The sequence below is a fragment of the Anthonomus grandis genome, chromosome 7 (assembly GCF_022605725.1).
Source record: "Anthonomus grandis grandis chromosome 7, icAntGran1.3, whole genome shotgun sequence".
Lineage (NCBI taxonomy): Eukaryota > Metazoa > Arthropoda > Insecta > Coleoptera > Curculionidae > Anthonomus > Anthonomus grandis.
The window spans coordinates 35,966,158-35,990,263 of NC_065552.1; the positions used below are offsets into that span (position 1 = coordinate 35,966,158).

The following is a 24,106-nucleotide window of genomic DNA, read 5'->3' on the forward strand; positions in this document are numbered from 1 at the left end:
CAAAATCTGTACTATTGATGGCAGAAATTACGGATGCAAAATGAAGAATAGAACTAAACGAAGAATAAATGTGTGTCCGGAAACTGTCCGCATGGTATTGAAAAGAAAATCAAGGAAACCCTGCAATAACTCTTCTACAAAAGCAACGAATAATAGAGTTTTGTCAACGTTTTCAAGGAGATAATTTCAACAATACTTTTATATCTGACGAGAGTTGTTTCCAAATTGTGCAAATCTCCAAATTCTTATCAAGAGAAAATATACCCGTTCAAATTTCCTACTAAAATAATGCCTCTCTGTATAGTTCATGGCACTGTTATTAGTGCAGAGTATTGTGATATTTTAAATGGTTTTGTTCTTAAAACAGTCCAGGCTCTATATCTAGAAGGGTGGCGTTTTTAAGCAGGACAATGCGAGATGCCTATACTTGGATGCAAGAACACCAAATGACAACAAGTCCATGACCAGCCGCTTCACCAGATCTTAGTCCCATTGGAAACATATAGAGAGAGATTCATGAAGATTGAAGTGAAACGAGCAGTCCTACAAAAGAAAGAAGGTTTGATTTGTTCGGTTTTACACCATCACAGACCCTAGTGGCCAGTTTCTGGTCTACCTGGACGTTTAGTTAAGTGTTTAGAATAAAATAGAGGTTCTATAACTAAGTAAAATGAATTTGTTGTTATTTTATAACTCAAATAATAAAAATATATACTCCAACATTATAATTGCGCTTTCTTTTTTCGGGATACTTTCTAGACGGACTATAAAAAGCATTATTAAGTGCTAAGTTGCACTTTGAAAAGTAACGGATTTAAAAATTTAGTATACTGCATTTAAATATGCTTGGATTTTAAACTTACCGCGGAAAAATCCATGACTTTTAACACCCACAGAGTTAAAGCTAAATTGACTATGACCATAAATAAAAGCACTAAAATAAGGGCGTAGAGACACTTTTTTCTCCATCCATAAATGCCCACCCTAAAACCTTGATGACCTCTTCCCAAACTGGCAGTTGGGGGATCTTCTGGCTTAGTCCGTATCATGGTATGATCGGATTCATTTTTTTTCATCCTGAAAAAAAATTATAAGATCATTATAAATAATACATTCTAATTACTATTGAATTTTTTTTATTTTACGTAGTTTAAAATTCATATTTAACATTCAATCAAAAGGGATTCTGGGCACCATATGCATTATTAAGAAAACAATAAGTTACCGGTCGTTCAGTCGGACGGCACTTCCATGCAAATTTGACAGGCCCATTGTTCCAAGGACACGATTTATATTTCCCTTTGCCATTTATCAAGACGCCAGCAAAGTTTTACCTACGCCGTTTATATACCGGTATATTGTACAGGATGAGCATGATTTATTGGCCTCCGATCCATTTTCATTGCTGTGTATATGTATAATGGCAGATTCATTTAATGGATTCGGGGATCTACATATTTTTACATATCAAAATTGTATTGCTATCCTAACTTTAAATAAATTTTCTGGTCGATGTGTGCTTGGGATATAATCAACGGAATACAAAACGGTCGTTAAAAGAATTATTTAAAAAAACATCGAATAAAATTGATTTTTTATACTAGAAAATTAAGCACCTTCTATAGATTATCTGTTGTTATGTAGGTATCCCGTTTACACAAACAGTAGTAACTGTTAGTCAATTATGGGTTTCAGTCAAATTCTTTTAAAAATATACTAGAACCGTAATTCGCATCAATATAATGCACTATACAGGGTGTTCATTTGAAAACTTCCCACCACGGATTTATCGGAAACCACTGTTTAAAAAAAACGCCGAAATACTTCAAAATGTATTGTGTTTACTCCCCAACCTGAAAGTTTGGATGAACTTCGTCAACGCATCATCGACAGCTGCCATGATATATGCACAACATGTTTTTAAAAATGTCCGTCAGGAATTTGAACATCGCCTATATCATTGTTTGGCCAAAAACGGGCAACATTTTGAACACTTATTGAAATAAAAACTGATATTTTCATGTTTTTGTTTTCTATCTGAACAAATTAAGATAAACAAAGATTTTTCTAATTTTCTCGAAAACGAATCGACCGATTTAAAAAAATCAAACGTCGAAATAAAAGACGTCGAAAGACCTTTTAAAGAAGCTATTACTCGATACCCCTTGCCATTTAAAATTTTTAAGGGGATGACCCCGGGGGGCAGAGGGTGAAAGGGGGTGAAGTAATTTTAGGTTAGAAAGTTGTCCCCCTTGACAAACCTTTTGACGTATTTCGGCGTTTTTTTTTTTAAACAGTGGTTTTCGATAAATCCGTTGTGGGAAGTTTTCAAATAAACACCCTGTATATCTTATAATAAATATTAATTAATTTTTATATCATAATTCTCAACTGTTGCTTGAAGATTGGCGAAGCGAAAATTCAAATTACAGAACAAAAAGTGTGCCTTGGCTATGAGGTTATCATCTCAAGGCATAACCAAACATGCGAACTAAGAAGGAGTTTTAAGAAGCCTTAAAGACGTTTTAAAGAATGGCATCCCGTCAATCTCCCTGAAAAAGTGTTAAATTGGGACTTTTTTATCCCCATATTAAATAAAGTTCTCGATTTTTCACTTTTTCTATTTTCGTACTATGATTTCGGAAAGAACCTCGCATTTCCCACTAATTTTAAGCGCACGATATAGTAGAGGGAAATTTAAATTTGGCGCCATAATCAAATTTTAAATTACCCGCTATTATGACGTCGCAAACCCATTTCCACTTTCGTTTAGTTACTATTCCTCGAAATTCAGATGGCGACAGTCAATCGACGTTCACTGTTCTATTGGCTCTTACAGGAGTTTCCTATCTAAGTAGTATTAATCTATGATCTGATCTCTCGTGTTGTTGTAATGAGGCCGGGTTAAATTAATCATTTTTATTGAATAATTAAAAGTAGTTATGCACGATGACAGTGTTTTATTTTATAACTACCAACTCGCTCAAGTTATACAGGATGATCTATGGGAAAAGAGGCTTTTCGAGTGGAGACCTAGAACGGACAAGCGCAGTAGAGGAAGATTGCCTACGTGTTGGTCGGATGCTTTATATCATCAGGATTCGCAGCAATTGGATACAAACAGCACTCAATCGATTGGAATGGAAAATGATTAGGGAGGCCCATGTTCAACAGTGGACACTAAGGGCTGAATGATAATGATGATTATATCTCATAATATAACTTAAATAATGAAGCTAAGATTACAAACAGTTTTCAAGCAGATAGTACAATTTTTGCTAATGGTTCGAAGATAAAAATATAAATTAAATAAATATATAAGTAAAAATATACATTTCAACAGCTTAGATATATAAGCATATACAAAAAACTTTCCCGCTTACGTATCATTTTCTAATAATCTGAATCTCTCGTAAATCATTTTCAAATGAAAAAAATAAGTTTTTCGTTAGAAATTTAAATTTACTTAGTAGTGACCTTAAGGTACCTATGACTTTCTCTACATGAATGTTTTAGGTCAATTACTAAAATTTTAGGTCAAGTACTGCTAATATATAAGTTAATTTATTCTCCCATTAAACTGCCAAACTATGGTAATAGGGTAAACAGGCAAGGCAAGTATTAGTTTTTCTTAATTTAGGTACACTCAATTTTTTTGGGTATACAAAAACTCTCTTCAGATCTATCTATCTGGATGTTGTAAGATAGGTAATATGAGTGATAATGTACGCAGTTAAATTTTAAAGGGATATAGTATACTTTTCTTAATCCTGAGCAAATTTGATGGTTTAGGTTTACGTCTAGTTTATCACATGGGCACATGCCCAAGAACTTCACCATACTAGAGCTATTTATTTGATTAAGCTTAGAAACATTTTTGTAGAAATATATTTGGACAGTTTTTCCTTTATTTAGGATGACTTGGTTAGTTGAGCACCAATGCATGAAGCATTGGGGTCTGGTAAGGGGATCTGTTCGTATAATAAGGATCTGTTCGTCATTAGCAGCCACTCCCACTAAAGTATCATCATCAAACTTTATGGTGATACCAAGTAATGCTAAATCAATAATGAATAGGAGGAATAATAATGGTGAAAGTATGGAACCTTGTGGAGCACCTATATTAACATCATAAAGATCAGATTCAATTTCATTTAGGGTTTTCAGTATAAAGAATCAAATTTAGATCTGATGCAGAGTTTGTAACCCGTCGTTAAATTTACTTTATTTTGTGTAACAAATTCTTTTACGATATGTTTGGCGTTGTCCATATTTTTAATTGACATGGACTATTACCTCTGATGATCAAAAATTATTAGTTAATAGTTATTTTTAGTTTAATACATAGATGTTAGATCCTTTTTACAGACTTTCATCTTCATCAAAGATATACTATTGAAATGTTTTTTCAGTTATCTTTTACTAGTTGACTTCATTTCATTAATATTGTAGTGGGTAGCCAGAGGTTGTTATGCACAGGTCTCCTGATGAACCCGTCATGCCCACCGAAAATTACCAGGGGCCAACACCCTTGAAGGACTTAAAGTCGCGGTACACTGTAGCTGTTATCCAGGAAATTGAACCTGGCGCCTGTGAGTGCTAGGCATTTCCCAATAATGTGGTGTGCCAATCCAACCCAACCCAACACCACCGGCATTCTGGGTTGTCCGCAATATCAGTAGCCGAATTTAGCTTTTAATTTTTTTAAGCGCAGTAGATCGGAGAGTCCACTGCTCCAGTAGACTCTTGCAGTTGTTCGCACTTAGTTATATCGATTATGGGTTCAGGCCCTACCAGCTGCTTCGCAGAGCCTAGTCTAGCAAGGAAGTCTGCTTCCTCGTTGCCAACCTGAGTGTCTAGGACCCAGATAAACCGAAGTTTTCAGTTCCTCTAGGACGTTCGTGTACTCCAGAACAAGCTTGGAGCTCACTTTTTCGGCCGTAATACACCAGCCTTGCACTAGCTCTATTGTTCATTCTGGAGCCATCTGTACATGAGATACTCATCTTTTTTGGTGGTTTAGGCCCATTGGAGTATTTTCACTCCTCTCTGCCTGCGATGTAGGTCACAAAACCCGGGTAATCCACAATCTTATTGAATTATCAGTGGATAATTGGGGATTGAAATGAAACGATACGCGGTTCAGATAAGATCATTACAACTACTTTATTTTTTAATACTGACAGTTTATATTACAAGCGGTTAGGCAACACGACATACTGAATACGGCACTTTACTCAAACTACCAGTAGATGGTGTTAATAGGTTTAGATATCTAATATTAACACTCCCACTTATCTAAACGAATTAATCACAACTTAATCTAAGTTCACTGTAAACATCTAACAATCTAAGCCTAATTCTGTCCTAAACCTAGCATGCTTTACAGAACATAATGCTTTTGTTAGGACATCCGCCAGCATTTATCGAGAAATTTAGATAACAAATTCCAAAAAAATACAGCTTCTTTAGAAGCTTCTGTAATAGCCATATACTCGGCTTCAGTACTACTTAATGCCACCGTTTTTTGCTTGTTACACTCCCATGAAATAGCCCCACCAGACAACATAAACACAAACCCTGTATATGACCGCCTATCTATTTCATTACTTGCAAAATCTGCATCAACATATCCCCTTAAGTCATAATTGCTATCTCTTTTATAAGCTAAACAATATCCCTTGGTCCCCTGCAAATACCTAAGTAACCTCTTAGCACACTTCCAATATTGTTCGGTATAGCAATCATTGAACTGACTCAAAAAATTGACAGCAAATGTGATATCTGGTCTTGGTAATACTGAAATATACATAAGACTACCCAAGAGCTGTTGATAAGGCAGTTCCTTTTGACAAACACTAGGATCTGGCTTATCAAAGCAAAGTCCCTTTTCCATGGGCGTATTTACTAGCTTACAATCACCCATATTAAACCTATCTAAAACCTGATTTATATACTGTTCTTGGTCTAATAAGATTTCACTTTTGTCATCATTTATTCTAACCCTCTTGCCTAAACATTGTTTAACCTGGCCTAAATCCTTGATTTTAAATTTTCTAGATAAATGACCCCTGACAAAATCGATTTCATCTTTACAGTTAGAAAATAAAAAAAAATCGTCAACGTATACCGCAATGATTGTAATGACATTACCTATACGTTTTATAAATAAAGATGACTCATTACCACATTTTTTATACTCTAAACCTATAAGTACAAGTTCAACCTCTTTATACCACACACGAGCAGATTGTTTCAAGCCATAAATAGCATGATTTAATTTTAATACACTCTTTTCATTTGTGCTGATTTTACTATCAAAACACTCTGGTATTTCCATGAAAACCTCTTCTTCCAGTTTGCCATTTAAAAAGGCTGTGACAACATCTAAATGGATTATTTCAAACTGAAATTGCACAGACAATGCTAGTAACAACCTTAAAGTTTTACTACTGGGGAGAAGGTTTCATCGAAATCTATACCCTGTTTTTGACTAAATCCCTTGGCAACTAATCTAGCTCTGTAAGTGAAATTATCATTATCATTACTATACTTAGTTTTAAAGACCCACTTACACTTCACTGGTTTATGTCCCTCCGGTATGTCCACAATGTCCCATGCGCAGTTCTCACTAAAGCTGTCCATTTCCCTGGTCATAGCTCGTAACCACTGGCTGCGGTTAGGACTGGAAAGAGCCTCCTGGACCGTCACTGGATCTCCCACTGGAACTGAACCCTCTGGCCTCCCTGTAAAGTAGCTGACAAAGTCATCCCATGTCCTTGCCTTTCTGCGCCTTTCAGATTTCCGAACAGCCTCCTCCGCAGCAGGAACATCCTGATCTGGGGTGTAGCTCGGATCAGTCTCATCACATACCTCGTCCTCAGTCTCCCACTCAGACAGCACAGGTGTTTCAAATGTAGAGCTGGTGTCCTCCTGAATCTGGATACGAGCACCATTCAAATTCTTTTTCATAATATGGACATCTCGGCTTGTACATATTTGCCTTGTAGTAGGGTTATACAACCTATAGCCCTTTGTGGTATCAGAAAATCCCACCAATACTAGCTTCTCTGATTTTCTGTCCCACTTTACCCTCTTTTCTTTAGGAATATGTGTCATGGCTGTACTGCCAAATACTCTGACATGACTTAGGTTGGGTTTCTTTAAATTCTATAAAACATTTCATAAGGCGTTTTAGGTAAGGTACTTACCATAGACCTGTTTCTAAGATAGCAGGCTGAGTTGACAGCCTCTGCCCAAAAATTCTTTTGAAGATCAGCCTCGTAAAGAAGACACCTAGCCTTCTCAACCAATGTCCTGTTTAGTCGCTCGGAGAGCCCATTCTGCTGGGGTGTGTACGGGTTTGTGGTTTGGTGTACTATTCCTTGCCTCTTTAGATACCTCTGTAATTCACCACCAATATTCCATTGTCGGTACGCAACACCTTCACCTTCCGGTCCAGCTGTTTCTCAACTAAACGTTGAAACTCCTTAAACTTCTCGAAGGTTTCATCCTTCGTCTTAAGGAAATACACAAACGACATACGGGTATGATCATCCTGCATGGTTAAGAAATACCTCGAGCCTCCTATAGATGGTGTCTCCATCGGCCCCGCCAAATCACTGTGGATGACATCTAGCGCCCCTGTAGCTCTGGTACCTTTATGGCTAAAAGGTTGTCTGGACTGCTTACCCTCGCAGCACACCACACATTTCTGCCTGTCAATCTCCACCCGACCAGGATAATCAATGTCATCAACTAGACCGTCCTTCATCTTGTTTAAAAAGGTTGATTTTATATGTCCGAGCCTCCTATGCCAAATTTCACCACTGACTTGTCCAGCAAAACCATCTCCTGGACATGTAGTGTCTAGTTTGTAAACCCCATTACTTAAAAATGCTTTAGCCACAAGAACATTCCTACTGTTGAAAATCCTGCAACAGTCGTACCCAAAATCAACATGATTGCCCCTTCCTATTAACTGGCCAACTGAAATTAAGTTGGTTGTTAATTCAGGTACATACTGAACATCTTTTACCTCAATTTCAACAGTATTACTGCACACATTTGTGTAAATATTCATATCACCACAGCTGTGCACCGGCAGCTTCGTACTGTCAGCCACAACAATTTCTTTCAGGAATGGAGCTCTTGTATTCTCAAGCCAATCTTGCCTACACGTAAGGTGTACACTGGCACCTGAATCTAAGTACCATTCCAAGTTGTTATACTGGGCACTCAAAAACACAACATTGAACGCACTTTTAAACTGATTTGGACTGTTCTTGTTCGTTTTTTGAGCAACTTGTGGGCACTTCGACATGTAATGTCCCGCTTTTTTGCACCGGTAACAGATTACTTCACTTAAATCCCGTTTTTTAACAGAATTTGTGCTTTCACAACTTTTCTTGGGTTTATTTTTGTTTTTATTTACATTCCGTTGACGTTTGTGAAACCCAGCGCTAGTAGGTTTAGTAGCCCGGTACTAATAGGTTTAGATATCTAATATTAACAAATCTCAGGTGAAATACAGTCCCTGTCCATCAGAAGGAGAGATTTTTGCATAGCCAGTCTCACTAGACCATAGTTCACCAAGGACATGTAGCCTATGCGCAGTTCTCATTCCCTCAAATTGCACCATCAGGTTCAATGGCGGAAGGCTCAACAGAGTATCTAGCGCTCTAGTGGCGCCGTGCGCGTGGAACTCGTTATGCTGAGACATGCAAGGCGTTGGACTTTATCCAGTGGATCTCGATAGCCGATGAACGATAGCCGAAACGATAAATGTGAGAAGAGGTTTGATAATTGAACTAGTGAAGGATTTGAGCAGACAGACTTCCGGTGTTGCCGAGAGTAGTTCTGCCAGTCCATAGCGTGCAAGCATGGTCTTTTAATTCTGGTATCTGCATAGCCATACCGGCAGAGTTTCGAAACTAATGTGATGCCTAGAAGTCAAACTGTCCTGTAGTATTGCAACTGCACTCCACCCAAAGAGACAGCAGGTGATATGTCAAAGTTATGTCTCGTCGTAAATAGTAGCAGCTCTTCTTTTTTAGGGTTAATCCTGAGATTTCCTGAATGAATATATTTCTCTAGTCGTTTACTAGTATGAATTAATTTCTTCACAAATTATTTGTTATTATTTTAAGAATATGTAAGTAAATTAATTCGACATATTATCATTTTATATAGACTAGAAACATTTACGACAGTGCAGATAGGCCCAAAAATGAAAAAGTCAAAATCAAAAGGACAAAACGAGATTTTCCGTTTTGTTTTGCCGCGTGAACTCGCCGATTCCCACGGGAAATCCCGGTTTCCTCGAGACGTTCAAAGGAGACCTCTCAGATGAAAAATAAATTGCACTTTTTTGTCCGGCTATTCAGAGATAAATACATCTTTAGGGCAGAGCGGCCGCGGCTGTCAGAAACGATACTCCACCGAATACTGTTGAGGAAGAAATGGGATTAACCCGGTCAAAAGTTCCGAGGTGGGACAAAAATATATTTAAAAAAAAAGATAAAAATGATAATAAGTACGCATGTTAGGGTATCAAGTTATTTTAAAGTCGATTTTAGAAGATTTAAGAACTTCTTTGATTGAATATTTCCTAATTTTGAGCGAGATGAAGAGGAAAACCAGGAAATTACCAAAAGCCTTACGACTCTGTGTCCCATTTCTGGTTAATTAAGGCACTGGAGATATATAAAGTCCACCAAACCTTTATGACGTTGTTTGGGACAGTATTATTTTCCCCTAATTTCATAATTAGTTTAAGCGTAGTGGCAACAGCGCTCATCTCTCAATCTATTTATAATTACGCGCTGTAATTTCCCCGCTCCTCGGACAATAAGTCAGTCGTCATCGATTTGGTAACGATTAAGTAACGTCGCGCGGCTGCCGTGTTTTGGCCCTCTGTAATCATGCGGTTTCTCATGTAAATTTTAAGTTTAATAATAGTCCCGATAACTGTGTAAGAAGTGTATATTTGTTTTCTTTATCATTTGTAACTCAAGTATGAATAAATTACGTTCTGAGTTCGAGGAATTCGTAGTTTATCATTTGCCCTGTATCCGAGTATTTTAAGTGGATAAAGCAGCTAAGACGGGTAGTTTTAGCTGGCCCCCACAGAAGTACTTACGCCACCTGATGCTGACCTGTAGAACAGTAATCCAACTCAATATGAAGTCAGTCTCTATAATCATCTCGGAAGTGAAAATCAACTGCGACATATTTCAAGGGAATTCATTCACTCCGCTGTGGTTCTTCTTGGCATTGAACCCACTCTTCAGATATTTAAACAAGACATGAATAGGATGCACGCTAAAAGAAGTCCAAGTGAAGCACATCATATTACACCATCTTTATATGGACGATCTTATAGTTCTACGCATCAACTCAAGCTCTTAGAACAATTCTCCAAAGATATCAGTATAAAATTTGGTCTGAAAAATGTGAAGTAATCAATCTAGAAGAAGCCAAATGCAAAACAGTAGAAGTGTAACTGACATACGGCGGCTTGATAGAGTTTATGCTAGAAGAAGATGCCTACAAGTACCTAGGGTACCACCAGGAGAAGATAATCAATCACACGAGTATTACGGAAAAAATCTTGGAGCAATATCTCTTTTAGAGTGAACAGTATCTACAAGACTGAACTCGATAGTAAACACTCAATGGTAAAACAACACTTTGGCGATATCGGTATTAACATACTTATTCGGAATCATCGCATGGATGTATACGGATCTGCCCATGTGATTGGATAGATGTCATGAGGAAAACAAGGAAAATAGTTTCGTTCTTGCTTGGCCTAAAATTTGAAATAGTCACGTACATTACAATATATCAATTATAAATGTAGTGCTTATTAGGTTTTGCTACAAATTACAATATTCACCTTTTTTTTGCTTCAGTGGGCGTTTCTAATATGAATTATATTCTATTTAATGTACCAATTTTGTCCATTATTGGTAAAAAACTAAACAAATATTCCATTCCCTTTAGTATTTTGTAAGTCATTTAAATATTACCTCAATACATCACGAAATATTATCTTATTTATCAATTCCTGCCGTGTCTGTAAAGAATATGCCAATCATATTTTACGACAGAAAATCCTTACAAAATTGTGCTTAGTTTTCAAAGAATTTATAGTGGAAATTCTTCTAAAGCTCCCAATTATATGTAAAATACTGGGAATGACGGGAGACCTGGATAGGTATGAATATATTTGCGGTAATCGTAATCTAGCCCTTTATGCTTATACTTTAATTTAAAAGTAAGTTTTACGTTACACTAAAAAGAAAACTCATTATAGATATGTGTAACAACAAATAATATTTTTCATATTTTAATAATCCCAAAACTTATTCATAAATAAAGTCTATTTCGTAAGACAACTCCATTTAGATGTGAAAAACGAGTCACGAGCTACCTTAGTTTTAGAATTGCGACCTTCTGTCTGTCCCAACATAGTTTTTGTCTAAAAAATGATATTGTACTAACCCAATCTCTTTCTTAACGAAAAACAAATAAAAACACAAAGTCACGGTCTCACAACATGTAATTGTTTGTGTTGTTTACGTAGTATTTTTATTTTAGGCCTGATGATGCTCTAACTAGAGCGAAACAGGTGTAGCTCATTTAATTACATGTTGTGAGACCGTGACTTTGTGTTTTTATTTGTTTTTTGTTAATTTTGTATGTTGGTCTCTTAGAGAAGAATGGATGAGATTTTTCAATCTCTTTCTGTCAATATGTCCATGAGGTAGATGTTAGATACACCGATATAGAGAAGATCTTTGATACATTAAAATATTGTGCATATGTATGTTTTTAACACAACAAATACTGAACAAGTCAGCCATTTTTTCAACTGCCTTATTCTTTATTATTAGAGTGTGGTAACATTATTTGGTCGTCATATTACAATTTTTAGGTAACTGATGTCATGAAAAGGAGATTAATAAAAGACTTTATTTCAGAAAATTTGATGTATATGCTCAAAAGGGTTATGGCAATGATTACTTTTTAGGAATATTGGTTGTAAGACGATCCCTAACAAATAGAAAGAAAAATATAATGCTAAGTATTCTAACGATACTACAACGCCACGAATACCAGCTGTTCTTTGTCATTCTGGAATGACACAAGTGACACATCGCACGACGTCTCTAAATATGCATGAAAGGTGATTTCCGGAATCATGGTCAGCCGAGTATATAAGGAGACCGCGTCGCCACTGGAAGGCAGATCAGTTCAGACAATTCAGTTCAATTCGAAATATTGTAAATAAATGTTTCTAGTAGTCGTAAGTGATCAACGAACGTTAAAAACACTACTTTAATATTGACTTTCTTTAAAATTCATAAAGTTTTCTTAACAATAAATTAACCCTATAAATAATTCTCTTATTACCTACTTTAAAATAATAAATGTATAAGCTCAACTAATTTGTGAAACTTTACGTGAGCTAATTTATAAGTCTACATACTAGACTGAATCCTTATAAAAATTACGGCGGATTAGACGCTATTAGCAAGAGGGAAGTGAAATATTGCAGAGATATTAACTTTAAGGGCTGTTATCGCTCGGGACCGGTGTTAAGCAAGGAATAGATGTTGAATAGCCACTTATCGGGTCCCAGCATGAGAAAAGTAAGGATTACAGACATTTATAAAGTGTAGGGTAAGAAGCCGATAAAAAGTGTAGTAGAGTAGTAAAATAAAATAAAAATAATTAGTAGAATTTATGATAGATACTTTTTATAATAATTTTTCCATGGTAATTATTGTTATTGCGTTTTTAGATTCCAACATAAGACCAGGTCAACCTACTCTATCGACCTCTAAAATGGAGCAAATGTAACAGCGTTTTCCATTTGATGTACTAGTGTGCACTGATCCCAGTTTTCGTATTCCATTTGTACCTTTCAAGTTCTTACATTCCATTTGAAAACCAGTACATGTAATATTGCAACGAGTGCATGCTTTCACGCACCTTCATTAGGAAATCGTGTCGGTTCAGTGCATTCAAGCAAATATTACCAAATTCAATGATAAACAAGCGACCTTTCCTCTGTATATTGCCAATTTATATACTTATTTAGGTAATTAGTAACCAAATCTTTTGCATTTAAAAAACTTATACAGGTTGGAAAGAGAAAATACTTGTAAATTAATTGTCAAATTTATGGGCTCCCTTTATTCTCCAAAAAATCTAACTGGTCAGGTGTGCATTTCTGCCGAAGTACGTATTCTTGCTTTTTTATGGTAAGAAATAAGATAATCCAGGATAGGTGAACCGTACGCATTTCCTTCGCATTATGTAAAATATTTGGCAATTTAATGCCAATGACGGAGGTTAATTTGTTTTATTTATTTAAAGTTTGCAGAAACAAAGATACCTTCCAAAGTGTTGCTATTATATTTTATATTGCTCAGTCATGTTTATTTTATATAATAAATAGTAAATGGATTTTCTTCTTACCAAGGATCTAAAAATTATTAAAATGCCACTAAGCCTTTCAGTGCCTACCACACACAAAATAAATATATCTGGACTGCCAATTCAATGAAAAGTCGCCATTTTCCGTGATTGTGTGCTTTCGATGTTGGTCACTCTGACAAATTTCAGTTGTACCAATTGTAGGGAAACAAAACAATTAAAGTTTTTGAGAGGTTATGTTTACAAATACAAAATAAAAAGTTACATTTAGTTAAGAATTTAAGATAGTTGCGTTAGATCTGTGATTTTTCTTGTACCTCTTTGAGAATTTCGTTTTTGAGAAACAGTAAAGCAAATATGTTTAAATAGGGATGGTGATACATTATCCACGTATTAAATAAGGAAGAAGCTATATCGCCTGCTGTAGACGATATACCAAAGGGTCGTTTACAAATCGCCAAAAACTAGGCAATCCGCTATACCCACACGTCAAATGTCAGCGTCGTCAACATCATTACCGTCATTTAATATATTTTTGGTTGGCAACACTGAAAATGTTCAGAGTGTCCAACATCAAAAGGACACAACCACTATAAAAATGGGGGCCACCAGGCAGTGGTCATTTTTGGGTATCGTGGCCATATGCATTAGCAGTCCAGGTATATTTATTAAGTTCGTGGTGCCTACTTAAATTGGGTTCAGAAAAGTAAATCCAGTTTTAAAAACCAAAGTCGAGTTGTGTGTTTTAATTGATTGATCTTTTCTAAATCAGGTTTTCGTAAGTCTTCCATATATATCAGAAAACCAGCGAGTAAAATTAAGTCTACTTGTACAAATAGACATGATTTGCCAACAATTACATATCAAGTCATATGTCATTATAAAAGAAGTTTTATTGAAACATCTGAAGAAGTCCATCATTCAAGAGTTTTAAAAATGTCTTTAATTAGTAACTAGCTACAAAATACTATGAAAATGAGGTAGAGGATGCATATCATATTATAGATGGCGCATATTCAATTCGACCATGGTTACTCCATATAAGATTACTCTATATAAGATTACTCCATATAAAGACTATGGATATTTGATTGAACAACAGAAGTTGTATAATTAGAAATTCCCATCAACCCAAAATCCACTCGGCTTTCTCAAAGGAAGGTTTCGTCATATTTTGCAGATTGATATGTACGGTGTAATATGTACTGATATTGCCTCTTGTAGGTCTTGATCAAACATGCAAATCAATTTTTTCAAGTAATTTAGGTGCAAACGACATACGGCTTTTACAGAATTTTATAAAGAGTTAAGAGGTCTCTTTTTTGATGACGTACTGTACTAGGAACTATATTTAGCAAATCACGTACTTAGAAATCTCCATATGTATCTAAAATATTCAGCTAATATATGCTACAAGTTTTAAGAACTTGTGTTCAAACAATTTGAGGTTGTAAATATGAATTCCATAGTATGGGGACCAGATACAAAACCGTACTCAACACAGTAGAAGATTTTTAAGGACTTTATATCCATAAATTCTTGAGTCCTTCTTTTAATAAATCCAAGCATTCGAAGCAACATCATTATCCAAATTAAGCTGGAGGTTATCATGTTGTGCCACACCAAGGTGTCTGATAACTCTCTGACTCTTTCAAGACTGTATTGGTTAATTTCGTAATTGAATTCTATACGAAGTCTAGTCCGGAAAAAGATCATAGTTTTACATTTAGTGGGATTCAGTGACATACCATTTTTCACAACCCCAGTCGAATAGGCTATCTAGATTATAATTGTTAATAGTCTTAGTGTCAAAAGCAGGTAATTGCAGCAAGTAAAATATTCATTAATATAATTAATGAAGATATTGAAAAGAAGTGGTGCAAGGCGTGAACCCTGAGGAACACTAGATGGGACCCAAATTACCATAGACAGAAAACCGCCCATGCGAACAATAAGCATTCTACTGGATAAGTAGCACCTGAACCAACAAAACAAAGTTCCATCAATCCCAAGCAGCTTAAGTGTATGAAGCAAAATGTTGTGATGCTTGACCCTATCAAATGATTGACTTTTATTTTTGAGTATTTTGTCCTTTTAGAAAATTTTTGAATAAAGTCCTGGACCTGTTGACTAAAAATTCGGTATACTTTGTAAATCACAACCCTCAATTTGTTTAGTTTCATATTTTGAACTGTGAACTTCAACTGGCTCATTTTGTCCATCAATGAGAGAGTAAAAATTACATCAGATATACGAGCGGTGGCTAATTGAATGAATTTTAATAGAATTGGGGTTCCTGAATTTGAAATAGCGTAACTTTGACACAAGACGTAACAAATTCATTAAAAGAACTATACTTTTTGAATGAAATACTTTATAGCAAATTATAAAATGTAAACATATACAGTGTGGCCCAAATTGGGTGCACATGTATGGGTATCTTGGAAACTATAAGAGATAGAAAATTGGTTAAATGGGGAAAGTTGTAGGGCATTTAGTTACCAATTAAGTGCCGCTTTCAGAACGATTGTATCTTTTTCCGATTTTGAAATATTTGGAAAAAATCAAAAAGTTGCATTTTTGAAAAAGGGCTGTATTTTTTTTTATTTCAACGTATTTTTAAAATCTGTAAAAACATTATTAGGACAACTTTTTAAGGACAACGCATACCTGAATTCAGTTTTTGTTTTCGACGTTTCGGTTCTGATTTTCCATCCTCAACTTCTTTTCTTTTTTGTCCCTTTAAAATGATGTATAACACTTTATGAAAATATTTTATGTTTACGTCAAAAAATTAAATAGTTTATTTTTCGCTGAGTTGGCCATAGTTTTTATTGGCATTTTGTCCTACACATAATTATTATTAACTTACTAACTTGCTCTTATACTTTTATGTAATTTCTAAATAAAATAAATGACTATTTGTAACAATAATATTAAATGAAACTATTCAAAATGACGGCCATTTTTGTTAAAACATTTTTCACATTTCTTTAAAACACTTCTAGTTACCTTGCACAGGGTGTTTTTATTTATATTATATAAGACAGTCTGAACCCTGTCCTCTAGTTGTTCGAGAGTCGCAGGTGGTTTAAACTCGTAAACTTCATTTGTAACATATCCCCAAAGATAAAAATCCAAGGGTGTAATATCTGGAGACCTAGCTGGCCAATTTATAGCACCGTGGTTCGCGATAAGTTTATTGTTAAATGCTTGCGTTAACAAGTTTTGAACGTCCCGAGTATTATGTGCGGGACACCCGTCTTGTTGAAACTATACTTCACTCCGTATTTGTTCTTCAGGTATTATAGCTTTCACAGGTATTTGTCACGGTGTGGTTTCACAATATCTGCGCTTCCAAAAGATTTAAATATCTTTGACCTGTCAATATTTGGTGATAAATAAAGGTCCCAATAAGGTGATTATCTAATAACAATTATAGCATTTTACTTGAAAATAATTTTGTGGAGTGGGTAATTAACTTACCATACATACCACACCATACATTAAATCCAAATGTTACTTGTAGCTAGGGATGGACAAAAATAACCGGTTTTTGGAATAACCGGTTTTTTCATATCGAATAACCGATTATTAACCGGTTATTCTTGTCCTTAGGTTAAACCTGATAACCGACTAATTAAAGCAATAACCGGAAACCCAAGATTCAAAAAATTTAATTTCAGTTCTCCACTTAATGCTGCAAATGCCATTAGTCAAATTAAATTACAGGTTGACAAAAATATTAAACTACAAGGTGTAAAATCATCAAATGAAAAAAAATTAAAATTTAGGTGCAAAAGAGCAAGGAATAACAATAAAGTATTTGGCAAGTGCATGATGCTGAAATAGTAAGGTTTTCTATGGATGAGGATTATACAAGTGGAGGTTTGCTAACAGAGTTTAAACTATACTTGACTCAGCCATTAATATCAAAAAAAGTGATCCAATCTGCTATTCGATAGAAAACAAAGGAGCGTTTCCTGAAACCAGCAGGATTGCACTGAGATTTCTGACTGTTTTAGGAGCATCAGTCCCATCTGAAAGGGTGGTTTCATTATTAAATAATATTTGCACAGACCGTAGGAGCAGATTGACACCTGAACACTCCAATCAATTAGTATTTTTAGGTTCTCTAGAAGATAGTTATTGGAAAATTTAAGTATAAATAAAATTGATCCCAACTTTTTTAATTTTTTTTTATTGACATCGAGATTCTATGTGAGGTTTTATTTATGTGTTTTATTATGTGCAACCAAATATCAGATTGTTTTGTGCTTACCAATCTCACTACCCTCGAATTTGGTTACATAAATACAAAATTAATGTCCTGGGTGTTGAAATTTAATAGGTTATTACAATAACCGGTTATTTACGTACGGATAACCGTTCAAGGTTTAACCTAAGTCTCAAATTAACCGGTTAACTGATCCGGTTATTTTTTAATAATTGCCCATCCCTACTTGTAGCCTACGTTCAGCCACTTCATGAGGATTTTCAATAGCCCAAAAATGACGATTATGCCTGTTGAATACTCCGCAGCTGCTAAAAAACGTCTCGTCGGTCTAAATAATTTTCCTGCTGAAATTAGGTATTTCTTGACATTGCCTTACAAACCAGTATCCCTTAAACCTTGAACAATAGTAGGCTTTTATGGACTATATATTTTTTAAGGACTCTTCGAATGGTAGTCCTTGGTCTATTCATATCAGTTGCAGCTTTTGGAGGCAATGTATTTGGGTTCGCATTAAAATGGTCTAAAATGTTTTCATCGCGAGCTTCATTGTCCCTTTGATAATTTTCTGGGGTTTCTAAGATTCATGACAAGCATAGCGAATAGTCTTGGACCTGGTAGTTGTCTCTTAGGATACAGTTCCAAATATCTGGCGATTGCAAGATGTGCATTTCTATTACATGTAATATAACATTCCCATACGTCAAATTTTTCTTCACTAGTATATCGCATGGCGATTTTTGGAAATTACAATTTTAGACAAAACTCACTAAAAACAAACGAAAAGAACTAGATACGAAAAAACTATTTAACACTAACAAGAACAAGAAACATGAAATGAACAAAATAAAAAGTTAAATCAAATAAATAATATTTTGCAGAATTGTCAGTAAATGACGCTAAATAATTAAACAATAATAATTGTTTATACGACAAATTGCCGCCGTAGTCATGGCCTCCGCATTCGTGGCCAACTCCGCAAAAAATAAACTATTTAATGTTTTGACGGAAACATAAAATATTTTCATAAAGTGTTATACATCATTTTAAAGGGAAAAAAAAGATCTTTTTAATTTAGTAAAAAAACAAAATGGCCGCCCTAAGAAAAAAAGAAGTTGAGGATGGAATCTCAGAACCGAAACGTCGAAAACAAAAACTGAATTCAGGTATGCGTTGTCCTTAAAAAGTTGTCCTAATAATGTTTTTACAGATTTTAAAAATACGTTGAAATAAAAAAAATACAGTCATTTCAAAAATGCAACTTTTTGATTTTTTCCAAATATTTCAAAATCGGAAAAAGATAAAATCGTTCTGAAAGCGGCACTTAATTGGTAACTAAATGCCCTACAACTTTCCCATTTAACCAATTTTCTATCTCTTATAGTTTTCAAGATACCCATACATGTACACCTAATTTGGGCCATACTGTATACTATACAAACATATAGTTATATAGTAGGTATTTTCCAAAAGCTATAGAATATAAAAACTAAATAATTATAAATCAGATCCAATAGGCTGGCATCAGCGAGCGATACAGGTACAGAGGGTAGTATATAATCCGGCAGAAAATCCTGTAGTCCATATTATCCCTTCCCTTCCAGGCTGTCGTGATCGTAAATTATAGTTCACTCTGGCACGGCGCGGTGTCCCGTCGGTCGGACGATCCGATCCCAGCGGACGAAGTAAATTTAGCACCGTGCCACGCTCGTAACTCAAAGTCCGAAACACTTTCTGCCATTTAAATCCACGGCTGTACAAAGTACTATCAAAAAAAAAAATCATCTTTATAGTGGGTGTACTAAAGAAAAAGGTCTATGCTTAATGGCGAAGGTTTTTTTTGTTAAAATCATTTACAGTTTACTTTGCTTTTATCTATGTAAGGACACTTTTCGAATTATGTTTTTTTTTAAGGAATATACAGGAACAAAAGGCACGAGTAGCACTATGGGCTCAAGTTAGAATTGCATAGGACATTTGAGATGAGAAGTAAGCATGATAGGCCAACAAAAGACAGATTGTGAGATAGCTAATTTTTTATTGAATATCCCAATCAGTTGATTAACATAATCGTCCCAAGTAAGTCCAGAATCAAGGATAACTTCAATAAATTTAACACCTTGGCCACAGGACCAAGTTCTGCCTCTTGGATCTGTTTTAACTAAGTTCATTGGCAGCAAACCAATTAAACATAGACTGAATCTCATTATCTTGGTCGTGTCATCAGCAGAAAGAATGAGCTTGCCTCTGCATTGATAACTTGACAAATATGCTATTAGATTTTTTGAAAGCAGACAAATTGAGTGCCATCCGTGAGGCATGATTTAATGAGAGCTATACTTACAGTTAAGTAATTATAGTGCTCCAGTTTTTTAAGCAAGATGTAGTGTGAGACGCACTCAAAAGCCTTTGTGAGGTCAAAAAAAGATGCAACCCTAATTACAGTCCATTTACAACGAGTCAACAAATGTCTTGATCTTTTATTGAGAAAGCCATTCAAAATAGAAATTTATTTGATCTTTTAAAATGGACTCAAAGATCTTGGAAAAAATGGATAAAAGGGATATTGGACAGTAGTTTGCAACATCATCCGATGAATGCTTGTTCTTGAAAATGGGTTCCACTTTAGCACTTATGAGAGCTGAGGGAAAGACTCCAGCCAAAATGTACTGACTAATAAGCTTCGCAAACGGATAAACAATTAAGTTTTTAGGTGAATTTACAAATTTTTGTGGAGATTAAAATAATTACCAATTTTACTATTCTTAAGATTTAATACTTTATCTCTAACCTTATTGAAAGCGCCTAATTGAGAATGAAAGCAATTCATTGAAGGTAAGTTTGAAATTAGGTAGCTTCCAAAAGAGTTTTCGGCTTCAGGTAAGTCTTTTACTAATTCATCAGCAATCTTAGTAAAAGGCCTATTGGAATTTTTAACATAAGAATCATATGCTCTTTATTTGGAGCTGCAAATATCAGCTCTATAGACCTTTTTATACCTATTGATAAGGTGTCTTGGTACCAAATCAGAATATTGCCTGCTCGTAGCATCCAGAGCATGACGGCTCTCTCTAGATTCTCTCAGTTGTATCACACATCGTTGTACCACTGCATCTTTACGAACTATCTATGGTCACTAACACTTTAGATTTTAGAGGAAAACTGACTTTAATAAAACTTCCTTAAGCCCGGTCCAGATGCTAGGTTTTGTACAATGTATTGCCTGCACAGTTCAACGCGTTGCAGACAAAAAGTTGCGTGTGGATAAGAAAACTGTGCAGTTTTGATAACTGCGCGATAGATATCTGTGGATTGCGCAGGTAAGTTGGTACGTGTGGACAATTGGTTCCGTTTTTTACACATTTATTTATCGATTTATTTACATTTTGTTGATTTAATTGGTGAAAATGGGAAACCTTCGGCATATAAATATTTTCTTAATGTTTTTTTTGCCAGCTTACCTTCAAGTACTCGTTTTTCAGGACTCAGGATGTTTCAGGAATTATTTCACTTAATGATTGTTTGGATATAATTGCTGTGAATTCAAGGTCTTTATAACTTCGACCAGTTGCTAAGAATCTTAACGTTGCTGTGAACCTTTTATGTGGTGGTATTGCACTTCTCATACAAGTGTCTTCTTTTAATATATGCGTTTTTACTAATTCCAATAAATAAATATATGTCCATTCTTAAGTAGTTCCGCCAATCATTAGGTTCATCACGTAATTCACGTAGTAATTTGATATTTGATCTGGGAAAAGTGCCGTCTTTTTAGCAGCCATTTTTGCGACCATTTTGAACGGTGGGTACTTTTAAAATATTCCGTTTTTTTTTAACAATACAAAGTGCAAAAATTGCCCAAAGTAGTATTTCCTTCATGATCGATGCACTGAGCCAAAATAAATACAAAATTGGAACAGTGTGGACGCTCTACTTTTGTATCGTTTTCATTCCGTTTTAAGATCGCACAGAAAAAACGTTGTACAAAACCCTTACGTCTGGGCTTTAGGCAGAAAACACTGAATGCTTTTTGCATTTTTTTACAAGTATTGCACACTCTGCCTTAGAAGACACTTGTTTTCAACGAATATATCGTTTTTACTCTTCAATTCACTGACCAGATCCTTTAAAATCAGGATCGCTTCATTTTGGTCGGCATTATACGAAAATGAGGTTATGTTATGCTCAAGACATAGGGTATGTACCGTTTTCAACTGTCAGTACAGGATTGTACTATGCTGATTTTACTGTAATTTGTCGTTCCGATTTTATACATCGTGCTGTTTTGCTCTAAAAAAAGGGTAGTTTTCAGCATTGTTTTCACAACCAGAACATAACCTATAAAACCTAACCTATAAAACTTTCGAACAAACATATTTCCTGTGAGAAAGTAAAATACACATGTACTTTTGTGCCTTTTACTTTCTGCAGTGCAGTATGTGCACAATTACGAGTTTTCTAAAAAATTTAAAGAGCTAAAGAGCGCAAATTTGTGGTCTTAGGAAAAATTGTGTATACCTACATTACTCATGAAAAAAGTAAATTTCAGACACTCGTGTGAATTTCAAAAACATCACCACTTGAGTGAAAAATATCACTTTCTTCACTAGTAATGTAATATACTATATTATCTTTTGAATTTATACTTAGGTACATGAAATGCATCCTAAATTCCTCTTCGGAATATAGGTTTATCACGTTTTCCAAATAATTTGGAACGCGAATACGGGCCTGTCCTTAAGCCTGTAATTGGGCAATTTAAAAGTCTTCTTGGTCCAGTTCATCTTCCTCATCATCAGTTAATAATAAAACGGAGACGGTGTTTGCCACTATCATGGCTGCTACATTATTGGGGTTCATAGCCACAGCTTTTATTTTGAACAATTTATGTTTTGAACTTGGAAAATAATTCCCACAACGTAAACAAGAAGATTCAAGAAATTAACATCAACAACACTTTTGACAGTTTTGACATTTCCCCACTATTTTACTGTACCTACAGTAGCTTTTATCCCCAGTTAATCCAGTAAAGATTAATGACGTCACTGACGCATTTATGACGTCATTCAGTACTGAATCAGTAAACTGAAACAAATATAGGAACGACGTCCAGTAAATTCAGTACTGACAGTTGATAACGGTACATACCCATATTGTCCTGGTTTCGTTGATTATCTATAATTTTGTGTCTCAGTCACAGTAAAGTAAATATTGTCACTGACGTGAGGAAAAGTGTCAATAAATCAGTGATAGTCGATATTTGAAAACAAGTATGAATTATTCAATTGACGAATAATATGTGTAATAAAAGTTTAGTTAAAAATGTTAACGTGTCTTACTTTGAATGTATGATTGTGGGATTGAGAAAACGAAAAAAAAATTCTTGTATTCGGCTGTACGTCAGATTTGACAGAGCCTTATAACAAATTGTTTGCTGGTAACTGTTGTCTGGTTTTACCTAAACCGATAATTTGGTAATTTTGCAATTACATTTAATAGAATAATTCAAGATTGGCTTATTAACATTTTTTGAAACTTTGCACGAGGGTTTGCTAGATTGGTCTTTTCAAAAAGTTATCTTACATTTTTTCTGTAAAATGTACAGGGAAGCCAATAATTGACCCATGAGAAGCATTTTTATGTAATTTTTTTCATTTTTTGTCGCCTCTCAACTTTGGAATAGACTTCCGGCTAATTGCAAAAGTTTTCCGTTTACTGCATTTAAAAAATATATTCGTAATAAACTGCTTGATTCTAAAAAAAGAACTTAATCTACAATAAAAATTGAAAGACCTAAACCGCTCGATCTTCTATTGCTGTCTACTTATTATTGTTAAATATTAATTAATTTACCTTTCCTGCATATCCAGAACCCTCGCCTGCTTCGCCTTACTTAAATAAACACATCGGAAGAGTCTAGGCATATTTTTATAAATTGACCTTATTTTTTTTGAATTGTTCTGGATATTAAATATATAGATATTAAGATCTAAATAATAGCCGAATTATAGTAATTAAGACTCTTTTACTATACTAAAAAAATAACCAAAATTACAAAAATAAAGAACTGCCTATAACTAAAATTAAAAAAAAAAGTCTACAATTTCTTTAAAAATTTATTGTTTTGTATAATGAAAAAAAAAATGTTTTTTTAAATTAGATACAAAAAAAAATCTTTATAAAAAACGCAAATTAGTACAAAGTACGACCTCCACGCTGGTTTATGACGGCTCGACATCTATTGTTCATAGACAAAATAACGTTGTCGATGTTTTGTTGGGGTAAGTTTGTCCATTCCGCTATCAGTCGCTCCCGGAAACGAAAGGCAGTGTAAATGTCACCCATCTGTGGAGTCATTCTTCGTTGGAGCATATCCCATACATGCACAATTGGATTAAGGTCAGGAGATTGTGCTGGCCATGG

General features: G+C 34.9%; 1 protein-coding gene across 1 annotated transcript in view; it reads right to left on the minus strand.

The window, feature by feature from the left end:
• The window catches only part of LOC126738141 (delta-sarcoglycan), a 263,842-nt gene that overhangs the window by 11,500 nt on the left and 228,236 nt on the right, over positions 1 to 24,106 (minus strand). The window contains exon 3 of the mRNA XM_050443317.1: positions 864 to 1,077. Within this exon, the coding sequence (XP_050299274.1) occupies positions 864 to 1,077 (214 nt within the window). The remainder of the gene's footprint in view (positions 1 to 863; positions 1,078 to 24,106) is intronic.